The 22,066-nt window shown below is 37.3% G+C and overlaps 1 protein-coding gene across 2 annotated transcripts in view; it reads right to left on the bottom strand.

Moving 5' to 3' along the window:
• Positions 1-1,425: 1,425 nt before the first annotated feature.
• Positions 1,426-22,066, bottom strand: part of LOC136840736 (uncharacterized) — a 36,838-nt gene continuing 16,197 nt past the window's right edge. For both annotated transcript variants that reach the window (XM_067107562.1, XM_067107561.1), the window contains exons 4-14: positions 20,341-20,517; positions 19,332-19,514; positions 18,847-18,952; positions 16,777-16,888; positions 16,062-16,206; positions 15,362-15,465; positions 14,324-14,542; positions 12,715-12,979; positions 11,493-11,681; positions 3,874-8,701; positions 1,426-2,661 (exon numbers count right to left, since the gene is read on the bottom strand). In XM_067107562.1, the coding sequence (XP_066963663.1) occupies positions 2,576-2,661; positions 3,874-8,701; positions 11,493-11,681; positions 12,715-12,979; positions 14,324-14,542; positions 15,362-15,465; positions 16,062-16,206; positions 16,777-16,888; positions 18,847-18,952; positions 19,332-19,514; positions 20,341-20,517 (6,414 nt within the window). In that variant the 3' untranslated portion in view covers positions 1,426-2,575. The remainder of the gene's footprint in view (positions 2,662-3,873; positions 8,702-11,492; positions 11,682-12,714; positions 12,980-14,323; positions 14,543-15,361; positions 15,466-16,061; positions 16,207-16,776; positions 16,889-18,846; positions 18,953-19,331; positions 19,515-20,340; positions 20,518-22,066) is intronic.

The following is a 22,066-nucleotide window of genomic DNA, read 5'->3' as shown; positions in this document are numbered from 1 at the left end:
TATTGTTCCTACCTATCCACCACTATTCAGGTCTTTCGTCCTTCCCCCTAACACCTCCAAATCATATAGAGGCTTTTCAGCAACACAAGTGTTCTCCATTCTTTTCAAACACCTAAACCATGGCAAAGGAGACTGCTCATTTTTTACCTACCATGACCTTTTTTCTTTAGCGCCTCCATATTTCTTACCGTTCGTTCTTTCACCCCCACATATACACTATAAACACTTCATCTAAACAGCTTCCATATTTTCTCTCACTTGCTTCAACATTCTCACTCACTTCCATAGAGAACTGGCTCAATAATCCCTTCTTATAAACCCACCTTGTCTTGTCCATGGATAATTTAAGCCTCTTCCATATATTTTGCACATACCCTGCTAGCTTTCTTGAACCCTTATTCAGTGACTCAACTCAGGATGAGGATTATTCATCTTCACAGGACCCAAATATATACAGACAATCTTGTTATTCTTCTTAATCATCACAGCTTTGAGTACAATTGTACCACACTGAAACTTCTACATCCCACTTCATGCTGTTAGTTAGTACAGTATATATAACTGCATGGCATCAAATTTCATTTTCCCCCATAAACATTAGTGCCCACATTAATGTCATTATTACAGTAGATGAATGCAAAGGGATTTTTATGTTATTGTTGCATGTTTCTTTTGAGTCTCATTAAGGGTTTATACTCAGGGGAACAAGTTCCTAGTTAAAATAATCTGCTTGCCTGACCATCTTTTACAGAAACACATTTGGTAACTGAAGATGTGGATGTAGGCTACCAAATATATAGGTTTTATATATAGTGTACTGTGAGCTTGTAATCTCTGATAACCCAAATCATTGGTAAAATCCCGAAAGGAAATCACAGAATGGGAAAAGGACGACAAAACTACTTCCCTGGATGTACTGTTAATTAAGGGAATCACAAACTACAAGTTCACAGTAGTATATGTAAAACCTACTGCCCAAGACTTTTAAGCAAGAAAAATAAAAAGCATATGACTGCCATACTCCCTACCTGCACTGTAGACAAGGTATTCAGCGGCCATTAATGTAATATGCTTGAAGATTTCTTTTACAGCATTTATCCATAATAAAGCTGCTTTTTTTCTTCTTTCAAATACTTTACAGAAACTGAATTACAAACTATTAAACTGTGTTCAAAGTTTACTCACATCAACCTGAAGATAAGTCAGATTTTAGTAATGACATTAAACAGTAGACAAATATACTTTTAATTGTGAACAAGGAATTGGTAACATTAGTTTGCTTCCGAGTTGAAAATCTTGTGATTTATAACGGCACGTGTTCAGAAAAGTAGAGAGCGATACGAAAACTTCAAATGTCAAATTGTGGTTGAATCTTGAAGTTAGGTGCTGTGGGTTAACCATACGATCAAGGATAATTACTAGTAATTTCAAGGATTATAACAATTCTTATTGTCATAATTTTAGCATAGTAATCTCAAAGCTCCTTAAAACTAATACTGTCAAAAATCTAAAATGCCACATTAAGTTGCTTGGCAAACTCTTAACAAAAGTAATCTAAATATTGTCCTACAATATTTACATATTTAGAAAACTGGCTAGTCCTGTATATAATAAAATAAAAATATTCTACCTCGAGCAGAGCTTATATTTTAAGTCTTAAACACAGGTAACCCTTTTGAAGGAACAGTTCCTTAAGAACTTGGTATTTCTATAGGAGCTTACAATATAGCATAGCCCATTACAACTCTCTTATGCTTAAAATATGAGAAAAATGAGTTCCTTTAGTCTCCTCTTTTTTTAACTTTGGTATTATCAAGCTTCTAATACTTCAACAGTGCCTTGCAATATTGCATACAAAATACAAAAGCAAATTCTCCATTCTTGTGCACTGCAGACTATAATGCTCATAATACTTTTACAATTATAAGAAAACTGTACACAAAGGCATGTTGTGCATTTTGCCACATCAAATCACACACTTCCCTTTGTTTATGCATGTAAACATCCTGTCACTGAATTTCATACACTTGATTACAGTATCGATTCTGGGAGTGCTACATTACAACTCAAACAGTGCCTCTCTTAATAAAAACTAATACAATTATTATTGGTGAAAGGAACCTACAATGTTGTAGGTGTAAAAATTTACTGTACATTTAAAAATACTCAACAATGTATTTTTTAATATTTTACACTTACATATTGTAGATTTGTATCACCATTCTATTAACCAATGTGATTATGCAATTTTTACAAATTATCAGAAATAAATTTAACGAGACCACTGAACCATGTTTCTCGAGTCACACAATGCTCACCAAAAGGACTGAAACAAGTTTCAAACAAGTTTCAGAAGTTGGACAGCTAAATAGGAAGAGACCAAACGAAATGGATGAGACGTAACAAGGAGAACCTTCCTGTGGGAAAACAAAGTGGATAATACTGACCCACGAAGTGTTTCCGACAATTCCAAAACACTCACTAAGTCATGACGTGTTCCCGACATTTTCAAAACAATCACTAAGTCGCTGACGAACACCCACAACTAAATGGAGGAGTTTTAAAATTAAGTTCGTTACACAAAAACAATATCATCTTCACTTGAAATTTTCTTCACTCGGAGGAAAAACTCTTCGACAAACTGCTGTGCTCCAGCCTCATCTGTTGAGAGAAGTAAAACACTTTCATTAATAAGCAACCAAATAATAAAGAAAAAAAAAATATATATACAGTATATACAAACATACAAGCTCAATACTGTACAATGTACGTAGCAGTGATTGGTCATATAAAAGTTAACTTTAAACTACTATTTGGTCCAAAGTCCGGAGCTACATACATCAGCTATAGCTTGTGTATTTTTTTATTCCTATCTCAGTATTCTTAAAATTGATTACCTTGCCTCACTGAATTGCTGTCTATCTATTCAACTATCTACCTATCTATCCATCTATATTATACAGTATATATTATATTCATTAAAATACAGTGGACCACTCGTATTCGCGGGGGTTATGTACCACAACCCCCCCCTAAATACCGAAAATCTGCGTTATATTGGAACCCCTCTAAAAACGCTTATAACTGTGTATTTTAGTAGCTGGAACACCAAATCCCCCTCTCAAAATGCTTATAATTGTCTATTTTATGTTTTTTGGGGGTCTTAAAAACATTTTTTATGATAAAAAATATATGTAGTCACAAAAATAACATGAAAATACAGTAATCAGTGAATATTTTTCGATGAAAACATCCGTGAGTTACTGAATTTTCTGAGATTTATTGTAAAATGCATCACAGAAAAATCTGCGAATAACTGAATCGTGATTGCTGAACCGCGATTAAGTGGGGGTCCACTGTACACAAAGTGATATACCTGTAGATTGAAAATCCAAAAAATATAACAAATATTGTCGTAGTTCAGGTACTCCGGCTGTTAAAGTCTCAGCTTTATTATACCTCACACTATAATATTGCTGTACATATTTAAATATTTCAAGAGCCTAAACCTAAATTTTCATTGCTAACAAACTTCCTGTAAATGACTACAAAAACTAATTTTAATGCCAACAGATTAACTGATTCTAACATGTCAGACAATTTATGGTTATAATTTAAGTATGGCACGATAGCATTCAAGACTAAAGATAGCTATGCAGCTCAATTTAGCCACCAAAGCGATCCAAGTTTAAACATTTTTTACAGTATTTTTTGTATCATTTGACAGCCATTCATTCCACAGACAAGAAAATCCTAAAGTTACCTGTAGTAAGAGAGAGAGATACCATTACCAATCTAGTTACTGCACGGACCTAACTATAAAAGTAGATAGGCTTTTAAAGTTTGCATGGAATGTAGAATTGCGTTACTTACCTACATCACTAATCTTCTGCACAATCTGATGTGATATTTGCCGAGCTAGAGTCTTGAAGAGATCTTTGCCACTTATATGATTCTTTTTATAATACGGCATCAGATATTTTACAACCCAGTCTGCTAACTTCCTTTTCTCAATGGACTGTCGACTTTTGCTGGGTCCTGTGTCGGATCCAACATCATTCTCTTGAACCGACGACGACTCTTTGGCACTACCTGGGCGGGGCCCTCTGACACGATCCCTCGATTTCAAATCTAACCTTTCTGTTTTATTCTGATCTAACCTCTCTGTTTTATTCTGCTTTTTAGTAATATCTGATGTGAAATCTGGTTTATTATGAGTAGGAGAGGCAGATTTACTCAGTTTGCTTTCTTTGCTGCTGTCAGTATGTCCATTCTTTTCCTTATGTCCTGAACTTTCTTGTTTCTCCAGGCCATGGTCTATTTTTTTAACTATGAACTTTGGTAATTCTTTATTCTTATCCTCCAATGTGTTTTCTATGCAATCTAACTCTCCTTGATCATATAATTTATGACTTGAATGCTTAAGTTTCTCAAAAATCTTCCTTGAGGTTTCCGAGTATCTACTGTGGGCTCTACTGCTTTCACTGGATTCCTTTCCATGCTTGTGGGAATCTCTAGAGGAATCAGCTGAACCTTTTGCTGATGTAACGGAGTCCCTAGACCTACAGTGTTCTTTATCAGGTCTATTAGATTCCACTGCTGGGTGGTTTAAATCTTTACTATGAGTTGACTTCACGGCCTTCCCATTATCACGGTCATTACTGCTTTTCCGCTCATGAGATCTAGTTGAACTCTCTTGACCTCCATGTTCCTTCCTAGGGGTTTGGTGTAATTTGGCCACTTCCCTCTTGTATTGTTCCGAGTCTCTGCTGTGCCTTTCAGAGTCTTGGAAAGCGTTTCTTGAATGCTTTCCATGCTCTCTATAGTTTCTTTTATCGTCACTGTGGGGTCTGTCTCTACCTTTCTCAGTTCTCCCTCCGTCGCCGTTATCTTTATTCCTTTTACTGTCTCCTTGATGCCTCGACTGATCCCTTTCTGACCTTTCCCGATCTTTCCTTGGCGTCCTATCGGGTTTCATGTGACTGTAATCCCTCTCTCTGCGAGAAATTCCCTCATGTCTGGAATGAAACTGTGTATCTTTTGAGTGAGGTTTCACACAACTGCTCTTCTGGTCCGAACCACTCTCTTTTTGTGATTTATCACCTGCTGGCGGCACTTCGTCAGGCTTCTTCACGTGGAGAGAGAAATTGTTTCTCATTCGGGCAGCCCTTTCTTTCAGTTCCTTCAGCCTGATGTCCTCTTCTACATTGACCTTAGGTGGAAGTTTCCTTTCAGCACTATTACTAGGAGAAATTCCACTTTCTTCTTCGTTGTGGTTACTCTTGACGTCTGCAGAACATTTTCCATCGCGAGAACTGCAAGGTCTTTTTCCTCCACTGTCACTGTTCTGTTTATCAGTGAAACATCCCTTACTCATACCTATACCCTCCTTTTCAGTATCTGTGTCATTATCAGAATCACAATTCGTTGCGGAAAACATATCAAACCCATGCAAGGCACCTTTCGCCTTGGAGGTCCTCTGCAAATCCTCAGTTTTCCTTTGTATGGTTTCATCACCTTCCATATGCTTTGATCTTTCAGAATGTGGGGCTCCAGTATATTTTGGAGTGAATTCTAGTCCTGCTCTTTTATCGCGGCTTCTGTTTTCACTACAGTGCTGTTTACTTTGACTCAATTCTGTATCACTTTCACAATCACTATCTTGCTTTTTAACTTTTCCCCTGTTCTCTCTGCTTTGCCCACTCTTTTCACGACTTGCACTTTTCTTTTTACTGGTTACGCAACCTCCGTCATCACTGTCATGAACATCAAACATATCTATTTCGTGTAATAAATTTCTTTTGTCTGTCCTTACAGGAAACTCTTTACCTTTCTCACAGTTTGATTTTTTCCATGTCCGCGCAAGATCCATATTTGGTTTTTCATGTTTTGGCTCCTTCACATACTGACCTGTATGCCTATTACTTTTGAGTTTCTCACTGTTAGTACTACAAACCTGATTTAACCTACGGTCCACGTCTGCCTTGTTGTCTGCACCACTTTCACAATCACTATCAAAAAGGCACTTGTCCAAATCACGTTTCTCAGCTTTCCTTTCGCCATCTTTTCTTTTTATGCCTTTAAGAGCATCTGCTTTGCATACTTTACTCTTCTTTGAGTCCCAGTCATGCTCGTCGTCGCTACCAAACAAACCTAGGTCTAAATCATCCTTTTCAGTTTTCCTTTTAGAGTCCTTTCCATTGCTACTTTTGGCATTCCCTGCGTTTTTCCTCTTAGTTCCTCGAGACTCTTCATCATCGTCGTCGTCATCACTGGCGTGAACGGCAAACATATCTATTTCTTTGAAAACGGTTTTTGAGTCTTTTTTCCCCAGACCTGTTTTGTTTTGCTTACATGCAGGATTTTTAAGTTTATCACTGGGAGACTTTAAGCTCTGCTTGCTGAAGTCCACTGCGTTCCTGTCGCTTTCATCATCAGTTGAACTGACGTCAAAACATTCCTTCTTGGCTGAGCTTTTAGCTTCCATGTTTCTCACCATTTTTACGTTTTTTGCAGCAGTCTTTTCACTAATCGCAGTTTCACTATCATTTTCTGGGACATTAAACATGTCTACTTCTCTAAAATTACTCCTTTTCTCTACATTCGTATGGTCCTCTTTCCTTTTGTGCTTGTACTTGTCGTAGTTTTGTTTTCTTACATCATTCTCCTTGTGTTTTGTAAAGTCTGAATGTCTACTACTACTACTACTAACTTCCATTTCCTTATGTGAACTTTCTTTTTTTGACTTACGTGACAACTCATAAAAAGTCTCAATCTCACTGAAACTATCCAATTTCTCATCTGCATCAGACACCATTTCTGAGTCTGTCCTGTCACCATCAATAAATTCATGTGGGTAATGTTTATCTTTCCTCTCTTTCGAAATCTGTCTCTTAATCTTTCCATCTCTAACAATGTTAGTTTCATCGTCACTATTCACAGTATCAAACATATCTATTTCCTTTAAACAGGTACTCGAAACATTTAAATTCTTCGGTGATTTTATATCTTTACTTATCCTGTCGGGCTGCTTGCCACGGTGACTAAACTTTTCATTTTCCTTTTGAGACATATTACTAGACTTGCCCCTGTCTCTGTATTTTTCATGGCTCCCACCCTTTTCCGCACCACCAGACTCACTGACTTTCATTTTCTTCCTGCTATTACTTCCTCTGTCCTTATCCAGGTCAACTAATCCAGAATCTGAATCACAACTTGCACTACTGAATAAATCTACTTCTTGGAGTAGAGCAGGCTTTTTCTTTACATCGTCCATTGAATCCCTCCTTTTTCTTTTACTGTGCTTCGTGTCTGAGGTTTTACGGTCACTTCCTACGTCATCAACATGACTGTCTAAGGATTTTGGTTGATCTTGCTTCTTTTCCAATATGTCATGTTTCACATCTGTTGACAGATCTGATTTATTTTCTTCTGTAAATAATTTAAAGTGCTTGACATCTGCCTCCTCTGATAAATCAACTTCCTTCAACTCTAGCATTCTACTTTTTGATAAACCTTCGTGCCTGACTTTCAGACTATCACTTTCAAAGACACCAGGTATTTTAACTTCCTTGCTATCCGAAGAATTTTCTTCATCATTACTAGATTTTTCTCCAGTTTTCTCTCCGTCATCACTAACGGAATTCAACCTCGCAAACATATGTACTTCCTCAAATATAGAAAGCCTCTTCTTTGGAAGAGCTGGAGAAGGACTTCTCTCCCTTTTAGTGCACCTGACTGTTGACTCTTCATCTGAAGCAACATCGTGCTTTCCATTGATATTAAAATTTCTGCCTTCATCGATATCAGCATTACAGTCGCTGACACTGCTTTTAACAGAGTTAACAGTTTCAAGAGATTCCGTCTCAAAACTGTTCACTTTGCTTCCATTAAAGCTTGAAATCTGACCACGCCTGTCTCCATCTGAACATCGTCCATCATTCCACCGGTCAGAAATCACATTACCATTACTGTCATCTAAATCGGTCAATGTGTCCAGTCCCTTATCTGTGTCACCGTCCTCCTTATCTGGGGACTTCAATTCATCATTCGCAAACTTTGCTTTAGAATCTTCTTCACTGGAATCAACTTCTAGGCTATTTCTGAATTTATTTTCGGGAGTGCACTTCCCTGAGGAACCAGCTGTGTGATTTGATTCATCCCCGGATAATTCTATGTCTGAGAGATTTATTTCCTCTTGGTCAAACTCCTCATTTTCACCAGGGTCATAAAAATCTTTCTCTTCATCAGATCGGGTTTCTTCCTCGGTCTTCCCATCTTTCATCTCGGTTTCAGCAGCCTCATTTACGTCCTCTTCCCGATCATCATCCCCAGCCTTGACATCTTCGCTTTCAGAGCCACTTTCGGAAAGTTGGTGATCTTTCACGTTATCGGACTTAGGGACCTTCTGAAAGTAACTATTTAACGAAGTCTGATGGTTGGGTGATCTTTTCAGAGAAAAGCCTTTTCGAGAGCTGAGATTTGGAGCTTGTTTTGGCGCTTTTCCCGGCTCTGCGCCTTTTTCGTTCAACATCTGACTTGCCGTTTTAAATCCCGAGTTGGATGCGCTGCCGCTGTTCTTCCTGTTCCTTATATTTTCTTCAATCTGCTTGGCTAACTGGTTTAAACTCAACTGCGGTTCGTGTTCGGCCAACTCGCTGCGGTAACTGAACCCTTGTGTGTCCTTTCTGATGTTCATGACCTGAAATTACAAAACGTAAATGTATAAACAAGTTCTTTTCTAATGGTGACAAAGGTGAACACAAATATTAATCCAATACTGAATTTAATTCAACTAAAATACATCATGAGAACTATTAGAGTAATGAGCCTGGGTTCCTAAAACAGATTTATATTCGGTATCAACGTACAAGATGCTGATAATAAAGGCCTCATTTGGCTAAAAGTAAAAATCTTAAAGATTAGCTACTTAGTTTATTATAAAATTAGTTTTTATGAAAGACAGAATTTATTTTTCCAGCACAAATTTCATTCGTATTATAAAATGAGAAGACAATCTCATACTCCAGGTTGGTAAGTGCATGCACAATGGTTCTACCAACTATTACTAGCTAACTCTCACTTCTTGTGTGGTCTGTGCAACAGCAACAAAAAAAAAAGTATACCTTAGTTTAACCAGGCCACTGAGCTGATTAACAGCTCTCCTAGGGCTGGCCTGAAGGATTAGCTTATTTTACATGGCTAAGAACCAACTGGTTACCTAGCAACGGGACCTACAGCTTATTGTGGAATCCGAACCACATTATAATGAGAAATGAATTTCTATCAACAGAAATAAATCCCTCTAATTCTTCATTAGCGGGCCGGAGACTTGAACTTGGGCCTAGCAGAGCGCTAGCCAAGAACTCTACCGATTCATCCAACGAGGAACTAGTGAGGTAGGGAGGAGGGGCATATTAGGTTAAAAGTAATGGGCATGAGCGTCAGATTGCAAGTATCTTTAAAAGTTCATCTATTCCTCAAGCCCTTTCTGAACCTTCTTCCCACTGTCATTGGCTTTTGTTGTTGCAGGTTTTGTTTGCCCTCTCTACTTAAGAGAGCAGGGTTTTTCTCCTTTGCCTCTTCAGTACATCACTGTTCTGAGATCTACTCCTTAGGGATTCTACTTTCTGACTGCTCCATTGCCGTTGTTGTCTGGGGTTTGGCAGTTCACTGCTGCTTCTGCTGTTGCTACCGTAACGCTTGCGGTATCACTGCAAAGCAACCTTTGGTGGCATGTAAACCTTGGTTGTTCTTTGACCTTCCATTCTCATCTTCATGTCAGCAACAATGTAAGCAGTGGCCATAACCACTGGAAGGCAAAAAAAATTGACGCAATGAGTTGTCTTATGAAGAGCGTGTCCTTTACTTCATACAGCTGTTGCTGCCCTCTTTGCACACTGCAGACACAACTGTTAAACACAAAAGACTTCAGAATATGAAGACTCCTCTCGCATACCTCTAGTTACTTCACATCATCCTCCTCTGAATGTTTGACTGCTATAATACTATCCCATGATCAATCAACACAGGTCTCCTTGCCTGAAACTGCAAGCATAACAGAAACTTTTTGGCAGGGGTGTGGTGGGGGGTTCATTTGTAGCCAGCTGGCTTTGTCTGGGGTCACAGGATCTAAGGTGACAGGAATGCCCCTGGGAGCATTCACAGATGCCAGTGGGGAAGGTACATCACTGGAGAAAAGATAAGACATGGAAAGCACTCCAGGATATGGAAGTGTCTCAGGTAAAGTCCCTGCTCTCTCAAAAGTTGATCAGTACAGAGACTACATGAAAAACACTACAAAAAGTATCAAAAGTTTACAAACGACCAGAGAGAAATTCGCACCGAAAATGGATAGCAACAGTAAGTGCTACAGGTAAAACCAATGCAAGCAATAATTGAAAGCTAATGCAAGCAATAACTGAGCACATCAAAGATGTTTAATCTGATTTGTTAAGAATGTTTAATCTGATTTGTTAAGAAAACTAAAAATTTTTGAAAACAATTATTAGGATTCACAAGGGAATAAAAGATCTCTGTGGGCACCAAGAGAAAAAATTGAGGAAATGATGACGACCTCTTGACCATATTACAGATATATAAATAGCCAAAAAGGTAGTTGGTTCCTACTTTCCTACTAGTGGATCCATACGGTACATACGTCAACAATCGCTTTTATGTCCTGAAAACATGATAGTGTCTCAGGACATTTGAGACCAAGAACATGGGCATCACAAGATTAATGGGGTGGTAGTGAAAAAAGGACTTATAGTATTATATACACCCAAAAGGAACAACACAACGTAAATGACATCCAATTGAGGTGGCAAGAAATCTGAGAGACAAGACTAAAATCTGCCACAAATGTATGTAACAACCAATTAACAGAGCGGGGGATCTTTCAAGGATACTGAATAGCTTAACCCCAGAACATCCACATGACCACAAATAATGTGAAAACCACTATCCAATTGTCCATCATAATTTTTTATACTTTTCAGAACGTAACCACATTCTACGTTGGGCTATAGTATCACTGTGCAACTTTGATCTGCAGAAGTTCTTTCCAACATGCCAGTATATAATTTGATAATAAAATACTTTATGTGAAAACAGCTATTGCAATTGGCAGTTACATAATGATGTAACTGTGAAGCTGTACTTTGCATGGTAACTGTGAAGTTGTACTTTGTATGGTAACTGTGAAGTTGTACTTTGTATGGGTACTGAATAAATGTCTGCAAAATGATATAACCTTACAACAGTGCCATTTCACAAACTGAGAAACTAAACAGTCAAAAATGTTTATATCTACTCTAACTAAATTACTTTTGCCGGTGACTTCAAGAAATTGTAACAAGGTACGTTTAAAAATCTGGTTACTTGCAAATGATTTATATGTCATGAGAATGAGTCTATCACACTTCAAGACAACACTCCAAAACTGCAGTTAGCAAATGCAATACTACGGGTCTGCTTATTCTAAAACTCACCATATCCATGATGCCTTTTCGATACATCATCATGACACTGGTTGTTGTAAACACACTATACTCCATCTTCACAGCCACATCCTCAATATCTGACTCTTTTAAGCAATTTGAAACAAGGTTTGCATTTCTACAAGCTTCATAATTCTTCTCCAGTGTCTGAGATAACATCTGAAGGTACCTCTCACGATTCTGAGGATAGAAAAGAACGACTATGAAATACCTAAAATGTGCAAAGCGAATAAGAAATGATGGAAGGTAAAAAACTAGTTTCATGCTTATCTAAATATGGTTTCGGTTAGTAAATTCCACAATGTTTAATGTTGTGACACAATGCTCAACTATAAAAAACAGACCTTGAGTAAATATAAAAAGTTACACCAAACTGCGAGCTCTCTGGCACCAAGGATCAAGTAACGTCAAATTCTTAGAAAAACCTGCAATCTGTACCTTCTTAATGCAGTAACACTTGATACTTTCACTACACCCTCTCATTAAATACTTTTCATCCTTTCACAAACTATCTCCATTTCAAACATTAACAGATTTACTATGGTGTTGTTTAACAGGGTTCCCCACCTATGCAATTACCTAGCTTCAAATTATCTGTCTGCAAAAGGCCCCAGGTAATATTTTGCAGTTTTCCCACAGGACCTCTCAATTATTGTCTCTCTATTTCCTGCATGTGAATGGAATCCCTTCTTCACTCTGGCTGATAATACCAGCGTCTTAATTTCAGCTTTGTGAGGAGCAAGAATTCTTGACATTCATATCAAGCGCACAGAGATAACTGCATTCATCACTGAAACCAATTGTCTTTTATAAGAGCCAGACATCATGTACTAAAGAACCTAGTAGCAATAAATTTAAGCAGTCATATTCTTAACAGTAAAAGTCTTGGAAACAAATCCCTTAATAACCTGAGTAAGAATCTTAAACACTTTCTTTCTTCCAAGAAGTTGTAGGTTATCATTTGCTTATTTAGTAATGAAGGAAACCTTCAATCTCACCTTATGTGAGTCAAGAATGTCCATTTATTCTTCTGGTAAAAATTAAAAAAACAACAATCAGTTGAGGGATTTAGTAATATACAGTATACTGAACCTAAAAAGTGATAAAACACAGCATCAGATTATTTCCGGGTCGATATTTGGCTAAAATAGAAGACTGTGCTTAATTTGACACAAGATATCAGAAATTTGATAAGTTACGAAGACTAACTCACCGAAACATTCAATCCAGGGATTTTATTTGTAAATTCAGCACTCGTTAACTTTGATCTTCCAGCACGTTCCTTTTCCTCTCTTTCTAATTTCTCTTTTTCCTTTTGCTCCTTCAACCTCTTGGTATAGGACGATGACGAAGATCCGCCCTGACCGCGACGCAAAGCAAACTGTTGCTTTATCAAAGCAGTGCGCTCCTTCTTCTCTTGCCTCTCCGATTCACGAACAGCATCATCATCATTGCTCCGTTCATACTCATCCTGTTCCCTGAAATTGTATGGCCATGATTATCAAACTTACTACAATCCTACATCAACAATACATCTACCAACCAATCTCCTGTACCAGTACCTGTCAACCTTAACCTATCAGTAACTATAATCTTATTCTACGATGGAAACTAACATGTTAAGTGCAGGTTATGTACAGGACATGCAGACACAAAAGGGAGACTGCCAACGGACTGCACAGCTTGATCTACTCAAGGATTTACTGTCCTCATTTTACAAGTGAGGCAAAGTACTCAGTAAGCATGTCACCTCCAGCAGCTGTGGCACAAGCAGATAAAAGAAGAGCCTTGTTGAGGTTATGAGAGCTTGATCTTGTCTCTGTTGGATAAATTCCATCTTGTGAGAATCTGAAAAAATCAACGCAGAAGAAAGAAATGTCAATGGCCCTTGGAATTCCCTGTCCGAAAAACAAGCCCTTATATTACTTGGAAAAACTATAGGATATGCAATACTGTGAAGATTATCCAGCTGACCGTCAGACGAAAATCTTACTACGTTATATCCAAGTCAGAATCCAGAGAGGTGGTGGAGACTCACATTAATCTTGGGTTGAAAATGCCATCGATCGTGAATAGGAAGGAGCTGGGCCTAAAGGTCAAGGTATAGTGGACTGTGCTGATGTAAGATGGAACATCCAATAGAAAAAACTCAGCTTTCATGTACTGTAATGCATCGTAAACATGGAAGTCGCAAAGTGAGAAAGCAATAACTTAGAAGTTCAAAGGAATGGCGATTCAGTCCTCACTGAATTTTTTCACGTGTATTGCAAATCAATTCCCTTGTGCTAAAAGAAGGGCTCTGTCCTTCTCATTAAAGATGGAACTAAATCTTGAGGGACCTGATGAACGCTTTCCAAGACTCGAAAACTCTGTAGTATTTATACTGACTGGAGGAAAAATAAGAAGTTGAAATACTGACTGGCTTAACAGGCAAAATAAAGGTACATTATAACTTCATTGAACTGACAAAGAGATGTAATATGAGGCACAATAAAAAGACAAAGACAAAATTCATCATCAAAGAAGCATGGTAGAAGGTAGGCCATAAAAATGTCCAAATTCCTCCACCAAGGAAATACCAAATTGCTAGCCTGAACAAATGAAAGATTTAAATTCAGAGAAAACCAAAATTCCCAAACTTCTGCACTGTTAAAACAAGATGATGAAGGAATAAGCTCCAGTAAGGCAAACCAAACACTTCTTAAAACTATTGTAACAAGATTAAAATTCATCAGATGCCAAAACATAAATTAAAACTTAAGGCCATAATTTTAATAATAATAATAAGGTAGCTCCAAAATATGTTTTTTTTTTTTTTTTACCTTTTTTGACCACGCCTTCCACCTCCATACAAGTCTGAATCCTCTGCATTTTCAAACACGGCTACCGACCTAAATCTGTATTCCGTTTTACGTATGAGGGATTCATTCCAGAGTTCCACCTGCTTGTTGACGCTATTAGGATTAGTGCAGTAATCACAGTTTTTCTTACAATCTGGCTTCTCATCACCAAAATATCTGGCAAATGAAAGGTGTCGGCATCTGCAAGGACAGCAGTGACTTCAGTTCCTTTTTAGAGAAGCACAAATATAAAATAAACTTGCCCCAAGGACACAAAAATTTCATTCAGAACTTTAATTGTATTTTCATAAGTCAGCCTTTCAAAGCCACTTTCAAAAATTAAAAGCAAAATATAACCAGCAAAGTATATAGTTAACATAGACTTCAGTCAGGAAACTGTGTGAATTGTTTTACTCATATTTCTGAAATACAATTCGTATCACATTTGCAAATTTTCGTTTTCTACAAAGCACTTATAATCTGGAATTCAAAAATCACAAAAATAGTTAAAACTAAAATAAAGGAGAACGTCATTCTATTTATTCAAATACAGGCAGTCCCCGGTTTACGACGGGTCTGGTTTACGACGTTCCGAGGTTACGACGCTTTTGAAATATATCCATCAGAAATTATTTCCCGGTTTACAATGCATGTTCCGGGGTTACAACGCATCGTACGCTGATCTGACGGAAGAAATATGGCTCCAAAACAGCAGAATAATCAAAATTTGAAGGTTTTTTTATGAAAAACTCAATAAAAATGCAGTTTACATCATTTTCAATACACCCAAAGCATTAAAAGTAAGGTTTTCTTAAGATTTTTGACGATTTTTTGGTTTACGACGATTTTCGGTTTACGATGCAGCGGAAAAACGGAACCCCCATCATAAACCTGGGACTGCCTGTATATAATGATGGACAGTAGAGAACCTGTGAGCTAAAACTTAAAAGAGAAAAAAAGAAAGATAAAGCTGAAACTACAGTCAGGAATTACAAGATCAGAAGTTTTCAAAATACTTACATAGGAACTTCACAAAACTTGATGATATTCTCAAAACTCTTGATGGCTTTTTTCGCCTGGTCCTCCCTGTGTGTTTTACCAGACACCTTTGCTTTGGATTCATCCTGGGGACACACACAAAATCAAAATTCATGGAAAACTCATGGAGAATACTTGAAGCATTGTGTGGAAAATTAAAAGTATCCTGCTTTAAAATGACACCAGAATGAGTATCATAACCTGTGGTGGTAACTTCACAGATGGCAAACTGTGAAATATTACTTATTACTTATCACATTTCTGGCTCTGACACAGACAATCATAACCTGTGGTGGTAACTTCACAGATGGCAAACAGTGTGAAATATTACTTATTACTTATCACATTTCTGGCTCTGACACAGACAGGACTCATACAGGCTTACTGCCTGAAAGGTATCTACTTCCAATCCAACTGATCAAATTATTAAGAATAAGGTAACATATACGGGAAAACCATAAAAGGTTCATTTTGCAGGAAATCAAAAATAAATTGTTAAATTTTACTTTATGATTTTTGTACTGTAATAGAATCGAATTTTCTCACTTCTACCGTAACACTCAATGTATTCAACTGGAAAATTTATGTTTTGGAAATCTCTTGTAAAACTAGAAAAATTGTCCTTTGTCCTTGAAAAGACTACTCTTTCCAAGTAATAAGAAGCAAGCGTTCTTTTCCTAACCTGTCTAAGGAGGAAGGAAATGGTGTCTCTTTCCGACTTGCTGTAGTATATTCTGCATCTGGAGGGCAGCCCATCACGACCAGCTCGACCCGATTCTTGGTAATATCCAGCCATTGACTGTGGAACGCTCCAGTGTGCTACAAACCTAAAACAAAATGTGGATAAACATAATACAGTAGATAGAGAATTCACAAAGTCATCTATACACACTATCAGATGACGTTCAAATTTAACAAGGAATGAGCTCCTACATAAGTGTATTCAGTAACGGGCACACCAAATAGCATCTGGAAGGAGAACGCTCCAAAAAGTCTGGGGGAGGACATTTCCAATACTGTCTGAAATGGGGGGGAGGGGGCACTCCCAATAAAGCCTTGTTTCTTACTGGGGAAATTCTTCAAATTTACATTAAGCAGGGCCTTTGCCAAGATCCTTCTCCATTTAATTTTTGGCTGTGTACTGTATACTGTTGAACCTTGCTGTAAGCTGCCTCAAAATAAAGGATCTTCTTTGATGACTAACTCTACTGCAAATTCATATTTTATTGATATTAAATTCATACCAAATTTTGCTTTATAAAATCTCTCCTGATATTTCCTAAAAAACAATTTCAAAGTAAAGAAGTAAAAAACACCTCAATCAATATATAAAAGTAAAGCCTTTTTCAACAAAAGGTACACAGAGATAAAACGTTTAAACTACTTGCAAAAATTACCTGACAGAGGCCTTGTCAACTCCCATACCAAACGAAACTGTCGCTGTAATCACTGCTACCTTTCCATCCATCCAATCTTCTTGAACCTTTGACCTCTCTTTATCCTTTAAACCTAAAAACCAAACACAAATATGACTCATAAGTGGAAAACCTATTGAACTACAATATATCAAAGATATATATACCTTCTCAAAGTAATTTTATTTACAATATACTGCTCCCATGAAATTTAACCAGGTGCATTAATGCCATTTTTAATAGTGTCTTTTTAATTATTTTTTCTTTACCTGTTTGTTTTTTAATAATAATAATAATAATAATAATAATAATAATAATAATAATAATAATAATAATAATAATAATAATAATAATAATAACAACAACAACAGTTCACTAAATTACTTGAAAAAGGGACATATGATTGAAGAATATAGACATTAATCACAAAATATGTTCATGGTATTGATATGAGTTCAATAAATATACTCTAACTTAAAAAGATCAAATAAACAATAAGTATAATCAATTAACAAGATGACATGAAAAATAATTTGAAGAGTGTTTCCCCTGTCCTCTTCATACGGCACAAATCACAGAGCATCACTACAAAAGAGGTGTCGCAGTCATCTGAAGGTGTGCTGCATGAGCTATGCAGCATTAATGTAAGACCATGATGAGTCTTGACTTCTACTAGAGTTATTGGAAGAGAGGAGGAAGTGTTTCACTACCAACAGAGGCTTTCTCATAAAAAAATGAACCTCCGCACTCACCGACATTATCTGCAGCTCATCAGTGGAAGGAGACCTCTTACCTCGATGTGAAAGAGTAAGATGAGGATCTGGGTTGGACAACATGTCTCCTATGAGAGGTTGTCAAGTAAATAATGAAGATTTTGCTCCATCTTCTCAAGTTTACTGAACTTGAATGACCTTGTCACTGGTTTGGGACTTCCCATACTCGTAGATGGCACTAAGGAGGCAGTGCTTATTCCTTATATTGCAGATCAAGCACTGCCTTCCTTAAAAGTCTTTGGTCACTTATGGTGCCTTTTTGTTTTAAAAAAGGCTCACTGAGGGCTGGCTAACCCTTCCATGTTTTACAGGTTAAACTTGGAGGACAAACTTGATCCCTGCATGCACAAAGTAATACAGTATTTCTCTGTACTGTATCTGTATTAGCCATGCAGGTCCAACCCTTTGTGCCAAGAGGTCTCGTACGTATAGCTCTGGCATAACACAAAAACCACAAAATAACAAAATTTCCATGTAAATTTACTAAGGTGCTAAATAACAAGCTAGGCTATTACAGGATCAATATATGAAGGCTAAAAGGTTATTAGTAACTCTGCTGAGCATCAAGAGAAAAACTGCCGATAACCTAAAGTGACGATAACTACTATCATAACTTTGCAAAGCAAAACAAAAACATTAAGCCTAATTTTAAAGTTTAACTTCATAATAGTAGTGATGGAGTAGCAAACACAAGGTCACAACAAGAGACTGGTTTCAGCTTACCAACACATGCACTATGCTAAACACAAACGTAGCACTATAAGAATACGCATGAGAAAGCACAATGTACTTGCGAGGCATTCATTAAGCCGTAACAATGGGCTAAACTAACACATACCATTACCAAAATACATGATAAAAGAGGTAAAAAGATATCTATTTCCCCAAAAAGGAAGTCACATCACTTCTTACTGTCAGAACAGGTAAGGAGCCAGCTTTTCAAATATACTCTGTACTTATAAATATGCTGACAAGTACAGCCATTTATGACAGGTGTTCAGGCTCAAGAGAACTGTGAGAATAGTTCTAGATATCTGATGATTCAAAACGAAAGAGGTCGTTATAGCAAAAAATTCTGGATGAAAAACAAAGGGATGCTAAGGGACCCAGATGCATATTCTGATGGATGTAAAGGAGAATTCTTCTTCTTCTTCTAGGATGTGTCTGGCGATTGCTGCTTCCACAGATTAGGCTAACATAAAGTAATGGGTTTATGTTAACATCATTTTTATATATACAGTACCATCCATCAAATACTAAAGTAACAACAATACATCACCTGCATGATATGCTAGGGTTGGTACTCCTTTCTTTGTTAACTGACTTGCCAACTCAATGGTTCCAGCTCTTGTTCGACAATAAATGATCCCACAGCCTGATCTCGACTGAAAAAAAAAATGTATCAATAGCACCTCATTACAGATTTAAGAGATACGGTAGTTTTTACAAACCACTGTTGCTGTAATAATGGGAATTTACTGAATATGAATATTCTAAAATCTAAAAAAAATCCAGAATCCAGAACACTTCTGGTTCCAAGCATTTCCAATAAAGGTTTCTCAACCTGCGCCTAATTACAGTTGAATAGCTAAAACCTGTGAATTAAGTAAAAAAAATTAATCTTCAATAACAATATATGTTAATCATGCCTAAGGGGATGCCCTTGATAGCTGCAAAATTTGATTACATTAGCGATTTAAGAACGGACTGCTTCTTACCCTCAAACTGAAATACAATGCCGTAACAGCAAGATGGGTAGCTCACCGTTCTATTTTCCTCCCAGTCAGCCCCAAGTGAATTTGTGACAAAATCTTTCAGCTCCTCAAATGGATCATCCAGAGCATCTTTGAATCTTACGTCGTAGAACAAATTGGGTCGGAAACATGACGTTTTGAATCTGGCAACAGGATTCCTGAGTTTCAGTTGCTGGAAAATATCATCGACCACCTGTAAAGTATGACATGTTCAGTTAAGTATCTGAGGCAGTTCCCGGTTAATGGCTGGGGGGTCTGTTACCGGCCAAGGCCACTAACCAAAAATCGTCAGTAATAGCGTTGGTAAGCCACTTAACGACACTGCTAACTGGAAGTCAGCGCCGATAAACTGCTTACCGGCGCTGAAAATCTGGTTATCGGCATCGCTAGCCAAGTGCCTCAGCACCGTAACGCCAATGCTTCCGGTAAGCGTGGACTGCCTTACGATACTATCCTGGGAAAATTTCTTTGATTTGCAAAAATGCAGGAAATCTCTTACATTGACATACAAATTATATACAATAAAGTAACTTGGCATACATATTCCATAATCAAGGTATGAAATTAAGAAACTTATTCACTGTCTGTCTAGCTCTTCCAAGCAATATCACAAGTTTTCAAAACAACTTGATCTTTCCTTGACCTGAGTGACTTGAACTAATCACAATGTTCAGACTGTCTGGTCTATAAGGACTCCCTGGTATTATCCTGTTTCAGCTGCAAAGGAGAGTGTAATACGGGGAAGGTTTAAGGGAACGGCTCTTCTTAAGTCTAGACCACAACAGGCATGGTTGTCCAAATTAAACTCAGTCACTGGAAATATCAATTCAGAAAGCCAAGAAAAATGTACAAAGTTCGATATTGTAAAAACAAATGCTATGAGCAATAGACCAAAACAAAATTTAAACTTATGGGTGGCAAAGGGAAAAGCTCAGAACACAATTTTAATCTGCGATCCCATTTTTTTGTATCTTTGAATATTTGTAATTAGGGTGGTGTCTGTACACTGGAATACTTACCTTAGACGTAGCTGTAGCAGTAAGAGCAACCCATGGAGTATCTGGAATTCTTTTTCTTAAGTAACCCAGCTTGAGAAAATCTGGACGAAAATCATGCCCCCACTGACTGACGCAGTGAGCTTCATCCACAACAAAGTAGGAGAGCTTTCTGTATTTGTAAAGTCTGTCAAGAAGCTCCTGTAACAAAAGTTGCAGACAAGATAGAAATGATCGGTTAGACGTGAAAGCTTGCATTCATTCGAATAAAAACAATTTTAATGTTACCATCAAACAATTACGTTACACAAACCATGAATTATCATTCATAACACTTCAGAAGCTTGAAGTAGAACTAAGCAATATAAAACAAAATCCAAAATACAAATGTACTGTACAACATGAGCTAAACAGGGTAATTAAGAGGCTCAACACATGATTAACTCCATTACTGTATTCCACTTACATCTTATATGAAACGAGCAATGATAACCCATTTATCCCTCCCCCAATGCAAAAAATGACCTCATACTTCTCTACATGATCACCAGGGACGACCTAAGCAAGCAAGATGAATCAGCTGGCTACAAGACAATAAAATAGGACTACATGTTAACTACGACAACTACCTACCAGATGAGAGAATGACGGCTAAAAATGCCAACTCCTATTTCAGTCAACTAAGTAACAATTATTTTGGCAATACAGCTATTGTGTACGGCTTCTGAAGTCTTCTTACACTGAAGATAATGACGATTCACGAAAATTCGGCGACAAAGCCAAGCACTGAAACACTTTTAGCCATTCAGGCTTAAGAGAGTGACAAGGAGGAGGAGTGGTTAGGCAGCAAGATGGAAGAAAGGCAACAAGAATGGAGGTAAAGTAAAAGACTAAATTGTGGGTGGGACAAGAACACTGCAAAAACCTTAAATAATGCCTAGAGGGCACCACGTGAGGTGCACTGAAGCACAACCATATGGTGTTAAGCTTTTAGTCCTCTTTTACGAATGGAAACTAGGCATATACCCAAGAAAATCACAGTCCCACACTGAATAGAAAAGATGTGTACCTAATCAGCAAAATACAACCACCATAAACTGAAACATGATTATAATTGTGAGAGAAGGTTTATTATAACAAAACATTTGCCTCTAAATGCCAAGCACTCTGAATCTAAAAGTTATCTTTCATCAACTCCCAAATTTAAGTTGTCAAGTCTTTACAATTCATACCCAAAACCTATGTCTCTGCAACAATGTCTATTAATTCCTTTCCATTCTTTGTTTCTTTTTTATTACTGTTCATTTTTATGAAATAAAAAAGGGAAATAATCTTTATTAGTTATCACATGAATGATGAAGGAGAACCAAGTAGAGTAAGGAGTTAACTCTGAACCTTCTCCTGGCTCTTAGTCGAGGTGACTAGTTCCCAAACAGTACTTTCATTTCTGAATCGAAATGCTTCACCAGATGTGACTGACTAAAGAACCAAAAATTCAATATTTCTGAATGCTAATTTATTTTCAACTTTGACAATGACTATGAGGCGGTGAAATGACAGTTGCCCTTCAACATAAGTTGAACCTCTTCGGGTTCCTCTATAGATATGTTCTCGGGGAGCGGTGGAAAGTGGAGGAAGATGAAATTAAATACGGGACAGCTAAACGGGAAAAGACAAAACGGAATGAATGAAAGGAAGTTTAGTTCTCCTGTATCAGAAGATTTTGCACTTATGTATAAAAATTTTTCAT

This window comes from Macrobrachium rosenbergii, chromosome 8 (genome assembly GCF_040412425.1).
Source record: "Macrobrachium rosenbergii isolate ZJJX-2024 chromosome 8, ASM4041242v1, whole genome shotgun sequence".
Lineage (NCBI taxonomy): Eukaryota > Metazoa > Arthropoda > Malacostraca > Decapoda > Palaemonidae > Macrobrachium > Macrobrachium rosenbergii.
The sequence above is the reverse complement of the archived record's forward strand: the minus strand, read 5'-3'. Positions and strand labels throughout refer to the sequence as shown.